Raw genomic sequence first — 19,402 nt, 5'->3', positions numbered from 1 at the left:
TTTTTCTTTGTTTTAATGAGCATAACTTTATTTATTATTTTACAGATTACACAATATTATTCTGTTTTGTAATATTTTGTAACCGCGTATTCAGATCTGTTTTAGTTTCGTTTCAGAGTTTCGGATACAGCAACAATGCTATACATTTGATGAATCCCAAATACAAGAACATAACCGATACAGATAAATACCGATTGATTCTATTGATTTGTAATATGTACTACCAAATATTAAGCGTTATTCCTATGTATTTGTTGTTGTTTCTTGCTATAGTAGATTAGAGAATAATTGATTTACTCTCGACATAAGAGAGAGTAACCTCTTTTATTAGTAGTAATCCTTTAAACAAACAGATAATTATATCTCAACAATCGTAAGATAAAGTTATTTTTTCACTCTGCGACATAACCAGGTGGATATTGAAGTGTGATTGACGGTGGACACGCTGGGGTGGGGCAACATTTGCCTGGTGGAGCAGGATCCATGTGGCATGATGAAGGTAAGTTCCAATTGAGACAACTGCAAAAAATAAAATTAACGCACAATTATATATAACAAGTACATTTGTTGTAGATCTATCTAATTTCAACAAAATTTGTATATATGTTACACATTATTTAAATTATCGTAATATTATCTTGATATATTTCTTTATATACGGACAAGACAAATAGCAATTTGACGAATTTCAAGCTTTACTTTTGAGGAAGATTCTTTTTACATGATTGTAATTGTGGGAGATTGTGTCTGTGTGTGTGTGTGTGCGCGCCGGTTTACCTGTCCTATCGAGGTCAGTTTGTTAACTTGACTAATACAAAGTGAGGTTTCATCTACATTGTGTGGTAGACCTCGGGACTTTAACCTTTTCTCCTAGTGTCATTTAAGGGTTAGGATGATTTATTTTAACACATGTACAATGCCCTAAAACACCATGCCATAGAAACTTTGACTCCAAGATAAGAAACGTATAATAAAAAAGGTTTAAACATACAGCTGACGGCACTGATATTTTCCAGAATTTCCATCTACACATTCACACTTATACTTGCAGTTATCTTTCCATGTTTGACCTTGTTGGTAAATCTGGCCATTGTATACACATCCTGAAAGTTCACAAGTTTGACATTAAACATTTGGATATTATACTAGTACTTTGCTAAAAAGCCTTTCAATAAGATCAAAACGAACTTTTTATCATTGTTTTTTGTGTAAGATAAAAGTTATGCACTCATAGTCAGCAATTGCATCTTTTTGCCAATCTTCTAATAAGGATTCATGGTAGTCTGCGAAATGTTCCGTTATTTCGTGCAATTTTTTTGCATAATTCGTCATCCTTCGTAACAAGGATAAACGAAGCGCCCGGATGGCATAACAACTAGATAACACACTACTCACTACTGCTTCCATACAATAAAAACACATTTTTTCATTGAAGCTGAAATTAAAGATTGCTATAGCTGAATTAAAAGTCATTCGTATAGACTCAAAACAGTATCACAAGTTTGTTGCAGTAAACTATTTCAGTGCAGTTAACTATTGAGCGTGCTGTTCTTTTTTAAATGAATTAAAAATAATGCTTCGCGTTAACGAGTCAAAATTGACCTCTTTGTACCTTTTTACTCTATTTATTTACAGCAAATGACGTTATATTTACTTATCATTTTTCGGTAGGTCACAGACTATAGTTCAGTAACTGTGACGTTAAGATATGTAACTAATTATATTTGAGGAACGTCATGGCAAAACCAACGTAATGCGTTTGCGACCAGCATGGATCCAGACCAGCCTGCACATTCGCGCAGTCTGATCAGGATGCATGCTGTTCGCTATCAGTTTCTCTACTTGTAATAGGGTTTGTAAGCGAACAGCATGGGTCCTGATCAGACTGCGCGGATGCGAAGGCTGGTCTGGATCCATGCTGGTCGCAAACGCATTACGTTGGTTTTGTAGTGACGCTGCTCATTTAGAGCTGCTTGTAAATTCACCTGACGAGGTACCAGTTATCGAACCTCCTCCGGAACCACTCGGCATGGCACCACCTCCTGTAGATCCGCTTGCTATATAACAAAAACATGATCAATAATGACGTGGAAACTGTAATCTAATCATTCATCTGTGTATTTCAATATTATTTAGTGTTTGACTTAAAGTGACACAGATGCTATTAAGACTTTTTTGTGACTTTTGAACTCGTTTTGATCTAAGCTGATTGAAAGTTTAAATACAGTTTTGGGGTTCGTTCAGGTAATGATGGGTTATAACCACTGAGCTTCGGTAACTGCTTCCTAACCAATTATTACAGTATTATCAATATTTTTTTATACTTTCTTTGTTATACCAATGCTACTTCAGATATATAAAATTATTTAAACTTAAGCATAACTTGAACTTTTTTTAAATTTTGATAAATTACTCATTTAATTTAGGTCAATACGTTTACATGACCGCCTTCCTTAATTGTTTAATTACTCTAACTATACTGTCTTATTTAGAGATAAAAATGTATGAACTGGTTAAAATGCACGTGGTACTTATCAATCATTTCGAATGAGGAAGGAATGAGTTTAAACGTAGAAACCTTACAGCACAAATTACATGTCCGTGCGCAGTTATCTTTCGCCCATTGTGCGTAATTTTGACAAGCCGAGGGGTCGTACTGGTTACAGTTGGATAATTTATCGGAACATCCTCCTGAAAATAATATTACAACAATTTTCATGTGTGTTATAATTTATACAAACACAATATGTATGTTAAGATATTTAAGTTAAGATATTCAATACCGCACCAAGCTTTACACAACCGGAAACAGTACTTACTGATTCTCATGGACATTGAAATATCACGCAAAACCGGTTATATAGGATATGCTTGCAATGTTGTTGGGTAAAACTGATGGCTGCTAAAAGTACAGTTCCGTTTGAGGCCTGCCTCAGTGAGAGTAGGTGTTAATAAACTATATTACACTATTTAAATGGCCAAAAAAACTTGCTATATAGTATCTACTTCCCTGCAATCATATCGTTTTAGTTTACCTGAAGAATGGATGGGTTCTGGCTGTGGTGGTGTCAAACTTCCGCCTCCACTTGCTGTGAATAATGTTAAAAACAATACATACCAATATAAAACTCGCATAAGTTTGCGATAATTTTACATTCTAACGTCTAAAAATGTTTGAAAAGGTTTACAAACGTTTACATACAGCTAATTTCAACCTTACAGGCGTTAGATTATATTTAAATCCAATACATGTATATTTGTTTTTCTTATTAAAATGGTTGTGTTAAAAAACTTTTGCCTCAAATCAAATATCTTTTTGCCCATTAATATACCAAATAAATATATATCATAAAAAATACAGGATATTTATATTTCTTCTATAAATCCATGATTTATTTTCATCGAGTGACGTAAGTATTTTTTCATGAGTTGTGGTAGCCACGAATGAAAAATGATAATTTTCGTGCCACAAGGTGAAAATTAATTCTGTATTTATAGTAAAGAACTTTCTGTTTATTATATACATTTTTCTCTCCTTTTTGACATTGCATTTTGAAAGACTTTCCCCTAAAGTTTGCGTTTCGGCTTAATTTAGAAGAAGTCTCGCAATATACCAGTGAAAATATGAAAACTACTTTTCATTGCAGTGAAAAATAATTTTTACAGTAAAGATACGGAAAATGAAATTACGCATTTTATTTCAATAATATTTCTCAATATTTCATTTATAAATAAATTTGTAACTTTCTTCAGATGTGACATGGAATTTTTCTTTGTGTGTGGAGTGTACAAACAACAACTACAACAAAACAATAGAAACATACAGCATAAATTGCAGAACGACTTGCAGTTGTCTTTTACCCACTGGGTATACATCGAATTTGAACAGACAGCGGCACCGTACGCCTCACAGTTGCCTAACTTATCCGAACAGCCTGAAACAGACGAAAAAAGTAGTTTACTTATTTGTCTTCACAAAACAAAATCATGTACATGTACATGGTAGCTTATTTCAGCTCATTAATATTAAATTTCACAGACATAAACTTTTGATTGCATATCCAGTCTTTTCAGAGTGTATTTTTTTATTGAATAAGGCCTGCTTTGCATTTGTAACAGTCTATTCCAGATTAAAGGGGGTTCAATATACAAAATACAAAAACTGAGTATAGAGCCTGGTCGGACTATGTGCAGGCTGAACTGGCTTTATACTGGTGGCAAAGACTAATAAATTTCTGTTCATTTGCAGGTAAAACCCCTTTAAACTAGTGTAGATCCTTTTGGAGAAAAAACATAATTTACGCATGATACTTCTTAAAATTTGCCACCTTTTATATTTATAAAAAAAAACTAAATATATATACTTACCCGAATCGCCGCCTCCATTGTCAGTTGCAAATGAGAGAATAAACCGTTTGGCTTTTCCCGTTAAATCGTCGCCTTTCGCGAAACATGACACTAGTGCGAAACACATAAAGAAAAGCGTACACAGTTTCATGATGATCCTTGTCCAGGTGAAAGTGTAACCTAAGTGAACGAATGATTAAGTTGTAGATAGGTTAGCAGTTTGACCTGGACAGACAGCTGTTAGGGGACACCGATAACAATAACAGTGTCCAAATATGGGCACATTAAAATGATTTAGGACGGTAAAGATCATGAACGAATTGATCGCTTGATTTGTGTGTGTTTCCATTGCAAACCTGACTCCCAAAAGGTCATACTGCACATATATTTTGTTCTGGAACATTTTATTTTGTTTATATATGATATACTGGAGTGTTGATAACCAGAGATATAACCAGAGATTTTTTTGTTGAAACTTCTTCAAAAATCTACCCACAGATTATTGAAACAAACATAATGTTACTGATAAATCTTTCATTAGATGTAGCTTTATACCCTTTAAAAGGCAGTGATTCAAGTTTGTTCCTTTGTAAAAGAGCCAGCTTGCTGTTTCTTTTTAAGTTATAAAGAACAGTATTTACATTCATATGGACATCAGAACTAACATCGCGTCGCAAAAGACAAAGGAAAAAATAATATACTCGTATATATATATTAAAAAATAAATAAATAGATAGATAATTAAAAGAACCAAACCACCAGAAAAGCATATGTCAAATTTTAATGTTTAAATGGTTTCAAAGTTTCAATTGGGGGAGATTCTTTCACCAATTTTCATTGGTGATTAAATCATTGCTGGCACGTGATATGAGCTAAGAAAGACATGAATTTAAACCGTTTTTCATTCGATTAATAATTAAAAGCATGAAAATTGAAGGTTCCTGTTTGATTTAATGCCGACTTGAGCATTGCTTCGATTTTTTTTTGCCAGCAAACACGCGTTAAAGACATATATTCACGTGCTTTCGTCCTTTAATGCCAATTTTATTCCGTCTTGTTTCAACTTAAATGAACAACGTGAAAAAAAAATTGAAAATTTTTGGATAATCGATTTGGTTACACGAAATAGGTCAACAAGTAAGTAACCTTAAATCTTCGTATAACTACACATAACACATAGAAACTGAAATCCGAAGTGCGTGACCTTTCAACTTTTCAACATAAATATTTAGTGTAAATAAGTACAAATATCAACTCACTCAGTACAGTTATTGTTTTTACAGAAAATAAAAAATCACTTTTACTTTTGTGATGAATTACACAAAATTTAATGAAACGGTGATACTGTAAGAAATAAAATGAAACGCGTGTTAACAAAGACAACTAACCAAATATTTTTTTTACGAAGATTCATTTCAATTTATTAAACTTAAGACATTTATGATTTACGTCATTTTACAGTCGTCTGCTTTATCTGCTATTGTTGACACATAAAACGTTATCAGTATTTAGTAAGGCAAACTTCTGGACTATATTGAACTTCTATTAGAACTATTTCCTAAGCAACATCATCAAAACCTCTTCACTGGGAAGCCAAGGCAGCTCCGTCAAAGGTGTAGAACGGTATTCATTTAAAAAAGAAATGCAAAAGTATGCAAAAATGTATTTATATATTTGACAGAGAATTATTTTATGTACTTTTTGGGTAACAGAATTCAGAACTTGTGGATGGCAGTTGTGAATGGAAGTTTCATTGACTCTACTAGCGCCGGCATAAGTAGAATTGCGGACTTAAATTACAAGGATCGGAAACTCCCAGTTAACCATATATAAATAAACGATTAAATATCTTGTCGCGCACCTGAAAAAGTCATGGTAGAATGAAACAAGTATAAGCAGAAATAGTATAATTCAGAATTTAGAAACATCTGCAAATATGTTCATATACGGCGGCGATAATAAGACATTTAAAGGCCCATTTTGCCACAGAAATGCTTTCATTTTTATTCCTGAAAAATTTCTTGTTTTAGGGGCATGTTGTAGTTTCCAAAAGGTTACTCATTGGCCAATCACTTGAATGATATTGCGCGTCTGTTGATTTATGGAAATAAGTTTATTCATAGACATATACATGTAGTATTTTTGTATAAATTACTACTTAGTAATACTGTTAACATTTTGCTACTTTCATGACAAATAATTTCATATTCAGCACTACTTTCTTCATGTAATAAGTATCTGACATGCTCTATAAATATTATTTAAACGTTTTAATGCTCACGTTTGCCCTTTCTTGCAATTTTATATTTGAGCCGCGTCACGACAAAACCAACATAATGGGTTTGCGACCAGCATGGATCCAGACTAGCCTACGCATGCTGTTCGCTATCAGTTTCTCTACTGCAATAGGGTTTGTAAGCGAACAGCATGGATCCTGTTCAGACTGTGCGGATGCGCAGGCTGGTCTGGATCCATGCTGGTCGCAAACCCATTATGTTGGTTTTGTCATGACGCGGCTTTAGATGATCCTTATGGCAATAACACCGGCGATTATAGCCTCTGGCTACACAGTCAAGTTAACACAGCCAACGGTGATAGGTCTTTTAGAGAGTTCTCATGACAATAAGCTGGTCGTCATAGCTTCAGGGAACAAAGTCAAGGTGACACAACCAACGGTGATATACCTTTTTGGGGATCCTTATGGCAAAAACACCGGCGGTCATAGCCTCAGGGAACACAGTAAAGCTAACATAACCCACGGTGATAGGCCTTTTATAGGATACCCATGGCAATAAAACCGGCCGTCATAGTTTCAAGGAACAAAGTCTAGCTTATACAACCCACAGTGATTTTAAAGAGTTCTAATTGCAAACAAACCAGACGTCATATCCTCAGAACACAAGCCGGCGATGATAGGCCTTTAAGAGGGTTCTCATGGCAAATACCCACGGCGGTCATCCGGAACACAGTCAATATGACACAAGCCACGGTGATAGAACTTTTAAATGGTCTTTATGGCAATAACACCGGCGGCCATAGCCTCTGGCAACACAGTCAAGTTGACACAACCAACGGTGATAGGTCTTTTAAAGAGTTCTCATGGCAATAAGCCGGCCGTAATAGCTTCAGGGAACAAAGTCAAGGTGACACAACCAACGGTAATATGCCTTTTTGGCCATAGCACCGGCGGTTATATCCTCAGAGAACACAGTCAAGCTGACACAAGCCACGGTGTGATAGGCCTTTTAGGGGGTCCTTATGGAAATAACACTGGCGGTCGGAGCCGCAAGGAACATATTCAAGTTGAAACAAACAACGGTAATATGCTTTTTTTAGGAGTCCTTATGGCCATTACACCGGCGGTCACAGCGTCAGGAAACACAGTCAAGCTGACACTACCCAAGGTGAAATGTCTTTTTTAGGGTCCTTATGGCAATCGAACCGGCTGTCATAGCCCCCGGGAACACAGTCAAACTGACACAACCCACGATGATAGGATGATAGGCTTTTTAGAGGGTTCTTGTCGCAATAAAACCGGCGGTGATAGCCTCAGAAGACAGAATAAAGCTGACATAACCGCGGTGATAGTCTTTTTAGAGTGTTCCTGTCGTAATAAAACCAATGTTGATAGCTTTTGGCCTTATATTATGTAAGGAAGACCCTCCAAAGCTGTACAAAATTGAATCTGGAAAGAAATCACTCAACTTGTCTTTAAACAATTGGCTCGACAAAATGATACTTTTTTGAAAATTTATACAATTTTGTATACAGAAAGATCAAATCGTCAGTCAGAAAACGACCATGCCATGCGAAATCTCGTAGACATATTTCTTGGGTTAGGACTTTTGGCTTAATAATGTGCACAGAAAACCCTCCAAACTTGTACAAAATCGAATCCGCATTGGAATCAGACCAATGGTGTTTAAACGGTTGGCTCAGGAAAATGGTGTTTTTTTATACAATGTATATAGAGAAAGAACAAATTGCCGAAACCAAAAACGACCATGCCAAGCGGAAGTCTATAGAACATTATTCTTGTGTTAGGGCTTTGGGCTTTATACTGTCCACAGAAGACCCTCAAAATATGTACACAATCGAATCCGCATTGAAATAAGATCAATGGTGTTTGAACGGTTGGCTCAGGAAAATGGTGTATTTTATACAATTTTTAAAAGAGAAAGAACAAATCGCCGAAACCAAGAACGATCATGCCACGCGGAAGTCTCTAAGACATATTTCTTGTGTTAGGGCTTTGGGCTTTATACTGTGCACAGATGACCCTTAAAAATGTCGATCTTGCAGGAATTTATCTCAAGTACAGGAAGCCATTAAAAAATGAACGCTTCGTACTTAAAAAAAATCTAGTAGATTGTATTAGTTAGAGGTTCTTCTTTATTGCTAATTAAGGCTTAAAGGCACAAATATTTAATTCAATGAAAATAACAGCAACTATTCCACGTTCAAAGGTCACTATTCGAACCTCCGATTTGTTAGGCTTAAAGCCCTAACCAAAGGATCATGTCCAGGAGTTTTCGCATGGCCAGGTCATTTTCCGGTGATTTGCTTTTTCTGTATATAAAGTATATAAATTTTCGAGAAAAAAAATCATTATTTCGAGCAAACCGTTCATACAGTGGTCTTCTGACTTCATAAAAATGTAAATCAGTGCTGGTGTGTGTGACAAAAACGCGCTTGAGAGAACTCAAACTTGCAGGAATTTATCTCAAGTACAGTTAGCTGTTTAAAAAGAAAGATACGTAGATCTACTTAAAAAAAACAACAAAAAAAACAAAAAACAAACAACATAAAAAACAATCTAGTAGATTGTATTAGTTAGAGGATCTTTTTCATTGCTAATTAAGCCTTAAAGGCACAAAGATTTACTTCAAGGAAAATAACAGCAACTTTTCCACGTTCAAAAGTTGCTATTCGGACCTCCGATTTGTTCTTTATTGATATAAAGTCTTAAGAAATTTCGTAAAAAACCCATCATTTTCTCCTGTCAACTGTTGAAAATCCATCCAACAAATATCGTTGCAAATTCGATTTTGTACAACTTTGGAGGGTCTTTATTGAAGATTATAAGGCTTAAAGCCCTAACCCAAGTAATATGTCCGGGAGATTTCCGCGTGGCTTGGTCATGTTTTGCACCGGCGTTTTGTTCTTTCTCTATATAAATTGCGGGAAAAAACATCAAATTTACGAGCCTACCGTTGAAAAGCCGTTTGATCAATTCCGATGAAAATTCGATTTTGTACAACTTAAGAGGGTCTTCTTTGCACATAGAAAGGACTAAAGCCTTAACCCAAGTAATATGTCCCGGAGATTTCCGCGTGGCTTGGTCATTTTTTGCACTGGTGATGTGTTCATTCTCTATGTAAAATTTGAAAAAAAAACCCATCATATTCACGAGCCTACCATTAAAACACCATTTGATCAATTCCAATGCAAATTTGTTTTTGTACAACTTGAGAGGGTCTTCTTTGCACATGAAAAGGCCTAAAGCCCTAACCCAAGGAACACGTCCATGAGGTTTCGGCATGACTAGGTCATTTTCCAGCGATTTGCTCTTTCTGTATATAAAGTGTATAAATTTTCGAGAAAAAGATCATTATTTCGAGCAAAAGCCATTTGATCAATTCCAATGCAAATTCGATTTTGTACAACTTGAGAGGGTCTTCTTTGCACATGAAAAGGCATAAAGCCCTAACCCAAGTAATATGTCCAGGATATTTCCGCGTGGCGTGGTCATTTTTTGCACCGGCGATTTGTTCTTTCTCTATGTAAATTTCGGGAAAAAATATCATATTCACGAGCGTACCATTCAAAAACCACTTGATTAATTGCGTTGCAAATTTGATTTTGTACAACTTGAGCGGGTCTTCTTTGCTAATGAAAAGGCGTAAAGCCCTTACCCAAGGAACCAATCCAGGAGATTTCCGCATGGCGATTCAATATGGTGATCATCTCTGTGAAATAGTTGTTAAATCCGACTTCCAGTAACAATGTTATGGGCCGGACACGATTTTGCTGGAAGGTCATGCCGTGACCTTGACCTTCAAGGTAGCGACCCAAATGTTGCGCGCGACACAATGTCTCATTGTGGTGATCATTTCTGTGAAATAGTTGTACAATCCGACTTCAAATAATGAAGTTATGTGCCTGACACGATTTTGCTGCAAGGTCATGCTGTGACCTTGACCTTCAAGGTAGCGAGACAAATGTTGCGCGCAACACGCCATTTTAATATGGTGATCATTTCTGTGAAAAAATTCTGTTTAAAAATCTGACTTCAAATAAGGAAGTTATGGGCCTTACACGATTTTGCTGCAAGGTCATGCTGTGACCTTCAAGGCAGCGACCCAAATGTTGTGCATGACACGTCATCTTAATATGATGATCATTTCTGTGAAATACTTTTTGAATCCAAAGCGACCTAGATGTTGCGCGCGACACATCGTCTCAATATGGTGATCATTTCTGTGAAATATTTTTAAAATCCGACTTCAAATAACAAAGTTATGGACCGGACACGATTTTGCTGCATGTCATGCTGTGACCTTGACCTTCAAGGTAGCGACCCAAATGTTGCGCGCGACACGTCGTCTCAATATGGTGATCATTTTTGTGAAAACGTTTTAAAATCCGACTTCAAATAACAAAGTAATGGGCCGGACACGATTTTGCTGCAAGGTCATGCTGTGACCTTGACCTTCAAGGTAGCGACCCAAATGTTGCGCGCGACACATCGTCTCAATATGGTGATCATTTCTGTGAAATATTTTTAAAATCCGACTTCAAATAATGAAGTTATGGACATCTGTGTCGCTACCTTGAAGGTCAAGGTCACAGCATGACCTTGCAGCAAAATCGTGTCAGGCACATAACTTCATTATTTGAAGTCAGATTTTACAACTATTTCACAGAAATGATCACCACAATGAGACATTGTGTCGCGCGCAACATTTGGGTCGCTACCTTGAAGGTCAAGGTCACGGCATGACCTTGCAGCAAAATCGTGTCCGGCCCATAACTTTGTTACTGGAAGTCGGATTTAACAACTATTTCACAGAGATGATCACCATATTGAATCGCCATGCGGAAATCTCCTGGACTTGTTCCTTGGGTTAGGGCTTTACGCCTTTTCATTAGCAAAGAAGACCCGCTCAAGTTGTACAAAATCAAATTTGCAACGCAATTGATCAAATGGTTTTTGAATGGTACGCTCGTGAATATGATGTTTTTTCTCGAAATTTACATAGAGAAAGAACAAATCGCCGGTGCAAAAAATGACCACGCCACGCGGAAATATCCTGGACATCTTACTTGGGTTAGGGCTTTATGCCTTTTCATGTGCAAGGAAAACCCTCTCAAGTTGTAAAAAATCGAATTTGCATTGGAATTGATCAAATGGCTTTTGCTCGAAATAATGATCTTTTTCTCGAAAATGTATACACTTTATATACAGAAAGAGCAAATCGCCGGAAAATGACCTAGCCATGCCGAAACCTCCTGGACATGTTCCTTGGGTTAGGGCTTTAGGCCTTTTCATGTGCAAAGAAGACCCTCTCAAGTTGTACAAAAACAAATTTGCATTGGAATTGATCAAATGGTGTTTTAATGGTAGGCTCGTGAATATGATGTTTTTTTTTCAAATTTTACATAGAGAATGAACACATCACCAGTGCAAAAAATGACCAAGCCACGCGGAAATCTCCGGGACATATTACTTTGGTTAGGGCTTTAGTCCTTTCTATGTGCAAAGAAGACCCTCTTAAGTTGTACAAAATCGAATTTTCATCGGAATTGATCAAACGGCTTTTCAACGGTAGGCTCGTAAATTTGATGTTTTTTTTCCGCAATTTATATAGAGAAAGAACAAAACGCCGGTGCAAAAAATGACCAAGCCACGCGGAAATCTCCTGGACATATTACTTGGGTTAGGGCTTTAAGCCTTATAATCTTCAATAAAGACCCTCCAAAGTTGTACAAAATCAAATTTGCAACGATATTTGTCGGATTGATTTTCAACAGTTGATAGGAGAAAATGATGCGTTTTTTACAAAATTTCTTAAGACTTTATATCAATAAAGAACAAATCGGAGGTCCGAATAGCAACTTTTGAACGTGGAAAAGTTGCTGTTATTTTCCTTGAAGTAAATCTTTGTGCCTTTAACGCTTAATTAGTAATGAAAAAGATCCTCTAACTAATACAATCTACTAGATTGTTTTTTATGTTGTTTGTTTTTTAAGTAGATCTACGTATCTTTCTTTTTTTAACAGCTAACTGTACTTGAGATAAACTCCTGCAAGTTTGAGCTCTCTCAAGCGCTTTTTTGTCACACACACCAGCACTGATTTACATTTTTATGAAGTCAGAAGACCACTGTATGAACGGTTTGCTCGAAATAATGATTTTTTTCTCGAAAATTTATACACTTTATATACAGAAAAAGCAAATCACCGGAAAATGACCTGGCCATGCGAAAACTCCTGGACATGATCCTTTGGTTAGGGCTTTAAGTCTAACAAATCGGAGGTTCGAATAGTGACCTTTGAACGTGGAATAGTTGCTGTTATTTTCATTGAAGTAAATATTTGTGCCTCTAAGCCTTAATTAGCAATAAAGAAGATCCTCTAACTAATACAATCTACTAAATATTTTTAAGTACGAAGCGTTCATTTTTTAATGGCTTCCTGAACTTGAGATAAATTCCTGCATGCAAGATCGACATTTTATAGGGTCATCTGTGCACAGTATTGTCAGTGGGGCCAGGCTAGGGTCCAGTGGGGCCGGCACTAAGAAATAACTTCAAATATGGTTCGAATCCTAGTCCATGCAAGGCGTCTTAAGCAATCAAGCTTAAGGAGCCAGACCCCAATACCCTAATAACCTAAATATGATAAATGAGAGACATGAGGGATGAAGTAAAAGCCATATCATGTTAAGTTTCAACAATATAATTGAAAAATATCTTCAAAAAAAATGTGTACATATAAATTTCATGAATCGTTTATAACTGTGTCTGTAATCTGTGACTTCTTATAAACATCAGCTTCATATATGTTGGTCAAGATCTAGGTCATCATTATACTGGATAAAATATATATAAGCACATAGATAAGCATAACTCATCTAAACTGCGCAGACATGAGAGTGTGATGAGTAAAATACTCATATATCACTGCTCGAACATAAGCACATGCACAAGAGAGTGAGATGAGATATATAAGCTCATATACCACTGCTCTTACACTAAAAGCCATGCAGAGACATACACAGTGAGAGTGAGATAAGTGAGACACTTATATACCACTGCTCACACATTAAAAGCAACTTTAAGCAGGAACACAAGCATAAATCTCTTCTTGATTTCAGTATCAAATATAACATTCTTCAAGTAGACTTATAAATTACAGGAAGGACTGAGACATGAGCATAACTCATGAATGATTTCCATTCCAAAAACCCTAATATATATTTAGATGAAAATTATCTCTTCTAATACAGCTTATGAAGTTTTATCAAATTTTCAGCATGAACATCAACTGAACTGTCAAACTGTAAAAGATTTCTTGACTAAAATGGCTTCTTGTCCAACTCGTTCCTTTCTGCATGTACATTCTTCTCTCTATCTTCATAAAAAAAATATAACACGTGCAACATGTAAACAATAACAAACGTCATCCACGCCCTGGATTCTGATTGGTCAGCCGCATCACACAAAAAAATAGTTCCTAATTGAGATCAAAACTTCTAAGAAAATATGAAGGTCATCGGCCATCTTTAGCGTCCGTCAGCATCTTCTTCTAAAACAAAAATAAAAATGAACAAGAAACAACTTAACTGAACCATGGAACTTCCAACTGGTGAATCCAAACATCGAACGCCATCCTTACTTTCACTTTCGTCTGTATCCGGTTACACAAACAGTCAAGAATCAACAAAATAAGTCTGAAAATTCTAGAAATAACTCTCGTGGATTAACCCTAACGATTTTTAGGCGTGCAAGAGGTCGATCAAGGGCGCGCTCGAGCTTTTATATCATACGATGCTGGAATTGCAGGAAAGCTCTGCAGGAATCGTTGGAAACTGGAAGGTCGCTGTTCCGCCATTCCTCGATAAAATTTTAATGAGCAAAATCTAAATTAAACTTGCATGTACATTACTCAAAGACCATGTCACTGTTTCTAAAATAAATCTTCCTACATATATATAGCAAAAATAACAATAGACAATGTATGAAATAATATTTATAGCCTGCATGTATGTTTTACCGATTCCCGGAAGGGGTATTTAATTAACGGAATGTCGTAAACTCCAACAATTTCTTAAAAGCCTATCATCGTGGGTTGTGTCAGTTTGACTGTGTTCCCGGGGGCTATGACAGCCGGTTTGATTGCCAAAAGAACCCTAAAAAAGATCTTTCACCTTGGGTAGTGTCAGCTTGACTGTGTTTCCTGACGCTATGAATATCAACGTTGTTTGTTTCAACTTGAATATGTTCCTTGAGGCTACGACCACCAGTGTTATTTCCATAAGGACCCCCTAAAAGGCCTATCACACCGTGGCTTGTGTCAGCTTGACTGTGTTCCCTGAGGATATAACCGCCGGTGCTATTGCCAAAAAGGCATATTACCGTTGGTTGTGTCACCTTGACTTTGTTCCCTGAAGCTATTACGGCCGGTTTATTGCCACGAGAACTCTCTAAAAGACCTATCACCGTTGGTTGTGTCAACTTGACTGTGTTGCCAGAGGCTATGACCGCCGGTGTTATTGCCATAAGGACCATTTAAAAGTTCTATCACCGTGGCTTGTGTCATATTGACTGTGTTCCGAATGACCGCCGTGGGTATTTGCCATGAGAACCCTCTTAAAGGCCTATCATCGACGGCTTGTTTTCTGAGGATATGACGTCTGGTTTGTTTGCAATGATAACTCTTTAAAATCACTGTGGGTTGTATAAGCTAGACTTTGTTCCTTGAAACTATGACGGCCGGTTTTATTGCCATGGGTACCCTATAAAAGGCCTATCACCGTGGGTTATGTTAGCTTTACTGTGTTCCCTGAGGCTATGGCCGCCGGTGTTTTTGCCATAAGGATCCCCAAAAAGGTATATCACCGTTGGTTGTGTCACCTTGACTTAATTCCCTGAAGCTATGACGGCCGTCTTATTGCCATGAGAACTCTTTAAAAGACCGTTGGTTGTGTCAACTTGACTGTGTAGCCAGAGGCTATAATTGCCGTTGTTATTGCCATAAGGATCATCTAAAACGTCTATCACCGTGGATTGTGTCATCTTGACTGTGTTCCCAATGACCGCCGGGGTTGGGAAGTTGCTATGAGAACCCTCTAAAAGGACTATCACCGTCGGTTGTGTCAGCTTGACTGTTTCCTGAGGCTATGACCGCCTGGATTTATTTTGCAATGAGAACCCTATAAATTCACCGTGAGTTGTGTAAGCTTGACTTTGTTCCTTGCAGCTATGACAGCCCATTTTATTGCCATGGGTACCCTCTAAAAGGGCTATCACCTATTCGCTGTATATCCCGGAACCTTTCGATTTTTCAAGCAAATTAATCAAAAGTTGCAATGATGTACATCTTACAAAATATTTAAAGCTATTTTATACAAAACCGTGAATTGTGCAAATTAAGTTTAAAAATATGCGTTGAACTTAAAAAAATGTATGTTAAATATGAAAATAGCAAAATTGATTTTCAATTAAATAAATTATCATACTATTTGTCATCGGCTACGTGAAAATATGCTTCAATTTTGTGATTCGACTTCAGCTGTAAGTGTTGAACAATTTTTCATTGTAAGTCTATTTTCGAGAAAACTATATAGCAATATTTTGCAAAAAACTTCTATATCTATGCTTTTCAGTGGATTACTGATTTATCCGTGAAAATTATATTTGATAATTTCACAGTGAAAATTATCAAAATATAATTTCACACTTTCAATGACGAAACTACTTTTTTAAGATTTTTCCCATGTGGTACCTCAATTTTATTTTTGCTAACAATTCTGACAATGTCAGGCTGTTTAAAGAAAACGCAAAGCTGAAATTGATAAATAACTTAAATGTCAAAAGTAATAAAAAAAGAAAACTTACTTCTATTCATTCAAATTCCAATCACCAAATTTCGTCTCTAAATTTTTTGTTTCATTTTTACAGTCTGAAAAATACATTCCTTCCACATGCAAACTGCTCTTGATGACATTTGGGCATATTAAAGTATCCTACGAGCAATAACTGCCGTATGCTTTATGAAAAATTGAAAAGCAATGCCAGCCATCCAGCTCGTAGAACAAGTAAACCACCCAGCGTTCCGAGCAAGTTCCAAGTTTTCCATTTTCATAGCTGCTCTTTTTAGTGTTTTCACATCTGTCAACACTGATTTTTTGTCTGTTTCAATCCTTAAATATGTTTTCTTTCTTTTAAAAAGTTGTATGACTAACAAATCCAAATGATATCCCTCTGAATTAAACACAATTATTTTCCTCCCGTGAAATACACAACTTTAAAAAATGGCTGCCGCTTACATTTAACAAAGCCAGGTCTAATATAAATTCGCAATAAGTAACAGAAACAGATGGATGGTTGAAATTTTTCTCCTACGAGAATTGTTTGTTTTTATTATTAATACAAGCGATCATTCATATTTTTTTTTAACAAAATAAATAATATCACTGTCATTTAACGTTGATTGTGGGACTTATTTTTCAGCTCAAGACTTCTTGTTTTTAATGAGAAATTTCGACAAAATGGGGCTCTCAATGATTTTAATATTTACGTTAATATTATGGAAATTTCGTTATAACTTGTTTTTTAGCATAAAATAAAAAGAAAATTTGTTTGTTTGTTGTGTAAGATGTAATTTTATTTCATCTTGTGAACTTTAAAAACAGTATTCTCACTCGTGGCTACGCCACTCGTGAGAATACTGTTTTTAAAGCCCACTCGATGAAATAAAATTTCATCTTACACACAAACAAACAAATATCCTCTATTTCTCTAATTAATTTTTATATACCGGACAAGGCGCTTGAATGATAAAATGCTAAAATCTAGCCTTTTTACCCAACGGAATGAACTTTAACATGTCTAATTCATCTTTTCACAGGGTTCCCACTCTTAGATATTTTGAAAATTTAAGGACTTTTCCAGGACTTATCAAGGACCTTTTTTGATATTTTAAGGACTTCTTAGAAGATTAAATTTCAAGTTATTTGATTTAATTGGCCTATCAATATGTTCATTGTAATGTTTAAACCAACTTTTAATAACACCAATATAATAGTTTAATACATGTAGTACATGACATAAATCTTACTCTATTCAGTGGTACTTAATTTGTGACAGCAACTTTTTTTGCAGGTTGTCTTCAATTTTCATGTAAGTGTATATTGTATTCATGATTAAAACAGCACTTTTTTTAGTATAACACATTCATTTTTAGTATATTTTGGCTATATTTGGGTATTTCGTGCTACCCAAATATGGAGTGGTCAATTGGCTGTGCTCTGCCTTGACAATAGTTCAATTATGTAATACTATTGTTTTACCTTTGGCTTTAAGCATGGTTGTGAGCAATTAGGATAAAAAAATTGCCCAAGGAAACAACCAGACCTAGCTGTGAGCTTCCATCTTAGCACGGGCCAATCAAGCAAACTTGAGGTCGATTTGTGACTGTCTTATTAGATTTTCCAAACAAAACCGCCATAGTAGCCAGAAAATAAATGTTAAATCTCATAAATGTCAAACTTGGCCTCCCAAAACACTTGTAAATCGAAAAATCATCAACATTTAAGATGCGGAAGTCAATACAATGTGCTAAGCCCGCCATTTTGGTTGTTTGATTAACCTCCCTTTTCCAGACTAATTCCCGTACCTTCCCGGACTTTTTTATGTATCAACACTAATTCCCGGACTTTTCAAGGCCGGGAGCTCCTGTTTTCAAATTCACGGACATTTCCCGTTTTCCCGGACAGCGTGGGAACCCTGTTTTCACACCGATTTATGTATGACATCGAATGAAAAATGTAAAAATCGGCGAAAAAAAAACGGTATTTGTCTATTTTGTGATCATGATTTCTGCAAGCGTCTAGAGGTACTGCTCCAATCCTGTATTGAGTTAAATCCATTAAAGATACATTATGCCTCGTGAACGAATAAAGGATATATAGATTTAGAAAGGGCAAATGTGAGATTTAAAACGTTTAAATAATATTTATAGAGCTATAAGATACTTATTACTTGAAGAAAGTAGTGCTGACCATGAAATTATTTGTCATAAAAGTAGCAAAATGCAAACAGTATAACAAAGTAGTAATTTGACTTCCATACAAAAATACTATATGTCTATGAATAAACCTATTTCCGTATAATAAAGCAACAGACGCAAAATATAATGCAAGTAATTGGCCAATGTGTCAAAACAAAAATCTTTTCAGGAATAAAAATGAAAGCATTTCTGTTGCATAATGGGCCTTTAAATGTCTCATAATCGCTGCCGTATATGAACATATTTGCAGATGTTTCTGAATTATACCATTTCTGCTGTCTACCGCGGACTTTATCGGGTGCGCGACAAGATATTTTAGCGTTAAGATATACGAGTATGGTTAACTGGGAGTTTCCGATACGCCAGTAGCGTGAATGAAACTTCCATTTACATCTGCCATCCACGAACAGGTAAAATTCATGCACGGTCTTAAACTATGTTTGAAATTGATATGTTAATGATTTTTACAAATAAGTTCTAAACTCTATTTTGCGCATTTATAAATACACTTTTGCATTTCTTTTTGAAATGAATACCATTCTATACCTTCGACGGAGCCGCCTTGGCTTCCCAGTGAAGAGGCTTTGAGTGAAGAGGTTGCTTGGGAAATTGTTCCATATAGACGTTCAATATAGTCCACAAGTTGACTTACTAAATACTGATAACGTTGTATGTGTCAACAATAACAGATAAAGCAGACAACTGTAAAAATGACGTAAATCATAAATGTCTTAAGTTTAACAAATTGAAATGAATCTTC

The 19,402-nt window shown here is 35.9% G+C and overlaps 1 protein-coding gene across 1 annotated transcript; it reads right to left on the bottom strand.

The window, feature by feature from the left end:
* Positions 1 to 319: 319 nt before the first annotated feature.
* Positions 320 to 4,551, bottom strand: LOC132757713 (CCN family member 3-like). Its single transcript, XM_060749070.1, has 7 exons — positions 4,369 to 4,551; positions 3,825 to 3,935; positions 3,036 to 3,089; positions 2,584 to 2,691; positions 1,986 to 2,057; positions 992 to 1,103; positions 320 to 519 (listed from the first exon to the last, which is right to left on the bottom strand). The coding sequence occupies exons 1-7, from the start codon at positions 4,496 to 4,498 to the stop codon at positions 393 to 395; spliced, it is 714 nt and encodes a 237-aa protein (XP_060605053.1). The 5' UTR covers positions 4,499 to 4,551; the 3' UTR covers positions 320 to 392.
* Between the last annotated feature and the right edge of the window lie 14,851 nt (positions 4,552 to 19,402).

This window comes from Ruditapes philippinarum, unplaced genomic scaffold (assembly GCF_026571515.1).
Source record: "Ruditapes philippinarum isolate M1 unplaced genomic scaffold, ASM2657151v2 ctg1722_1_1_1_1, whole genome shotgun sequence".
In the NCBI taxonomy this organism is placed as follows: Eukaryota; Metazoa; Mollusca; class Bivalvia; order Venerida; family Veneridae; genus Ruditapes; species Ruditapes philippinarum.
The sequence above is the reverse complement of the archived record's forward strand: the minus strand, read 5'-3'. Positions and strand labels throughout refer to the sequence as shown.

Bases quoted from the DNA above. Each gene is read 5' to 3' on its own strand.
- LOC132757713 (XM_060749070.1), bottom strand. From the start codon at position 4,498: ATGAAACTGTGTACGCTTTTCTTTATGTGTTTCGCACTAGTGTCATGT. The intron at 2,058-2,583 runs GTAAGGTTTCTA...TTTGTTATATAG, and splicing joins ACGGACATGTAATTTGTGCT to CAAGCGGATCTACAGGAGGT. The intron at 520-991 runs GTATGTTTAAAC...TATTTTTTGCAG, and splicing joins AAATATCAGTGCCGTCAGCT to TTGTCTCAATTGGAACTTAC.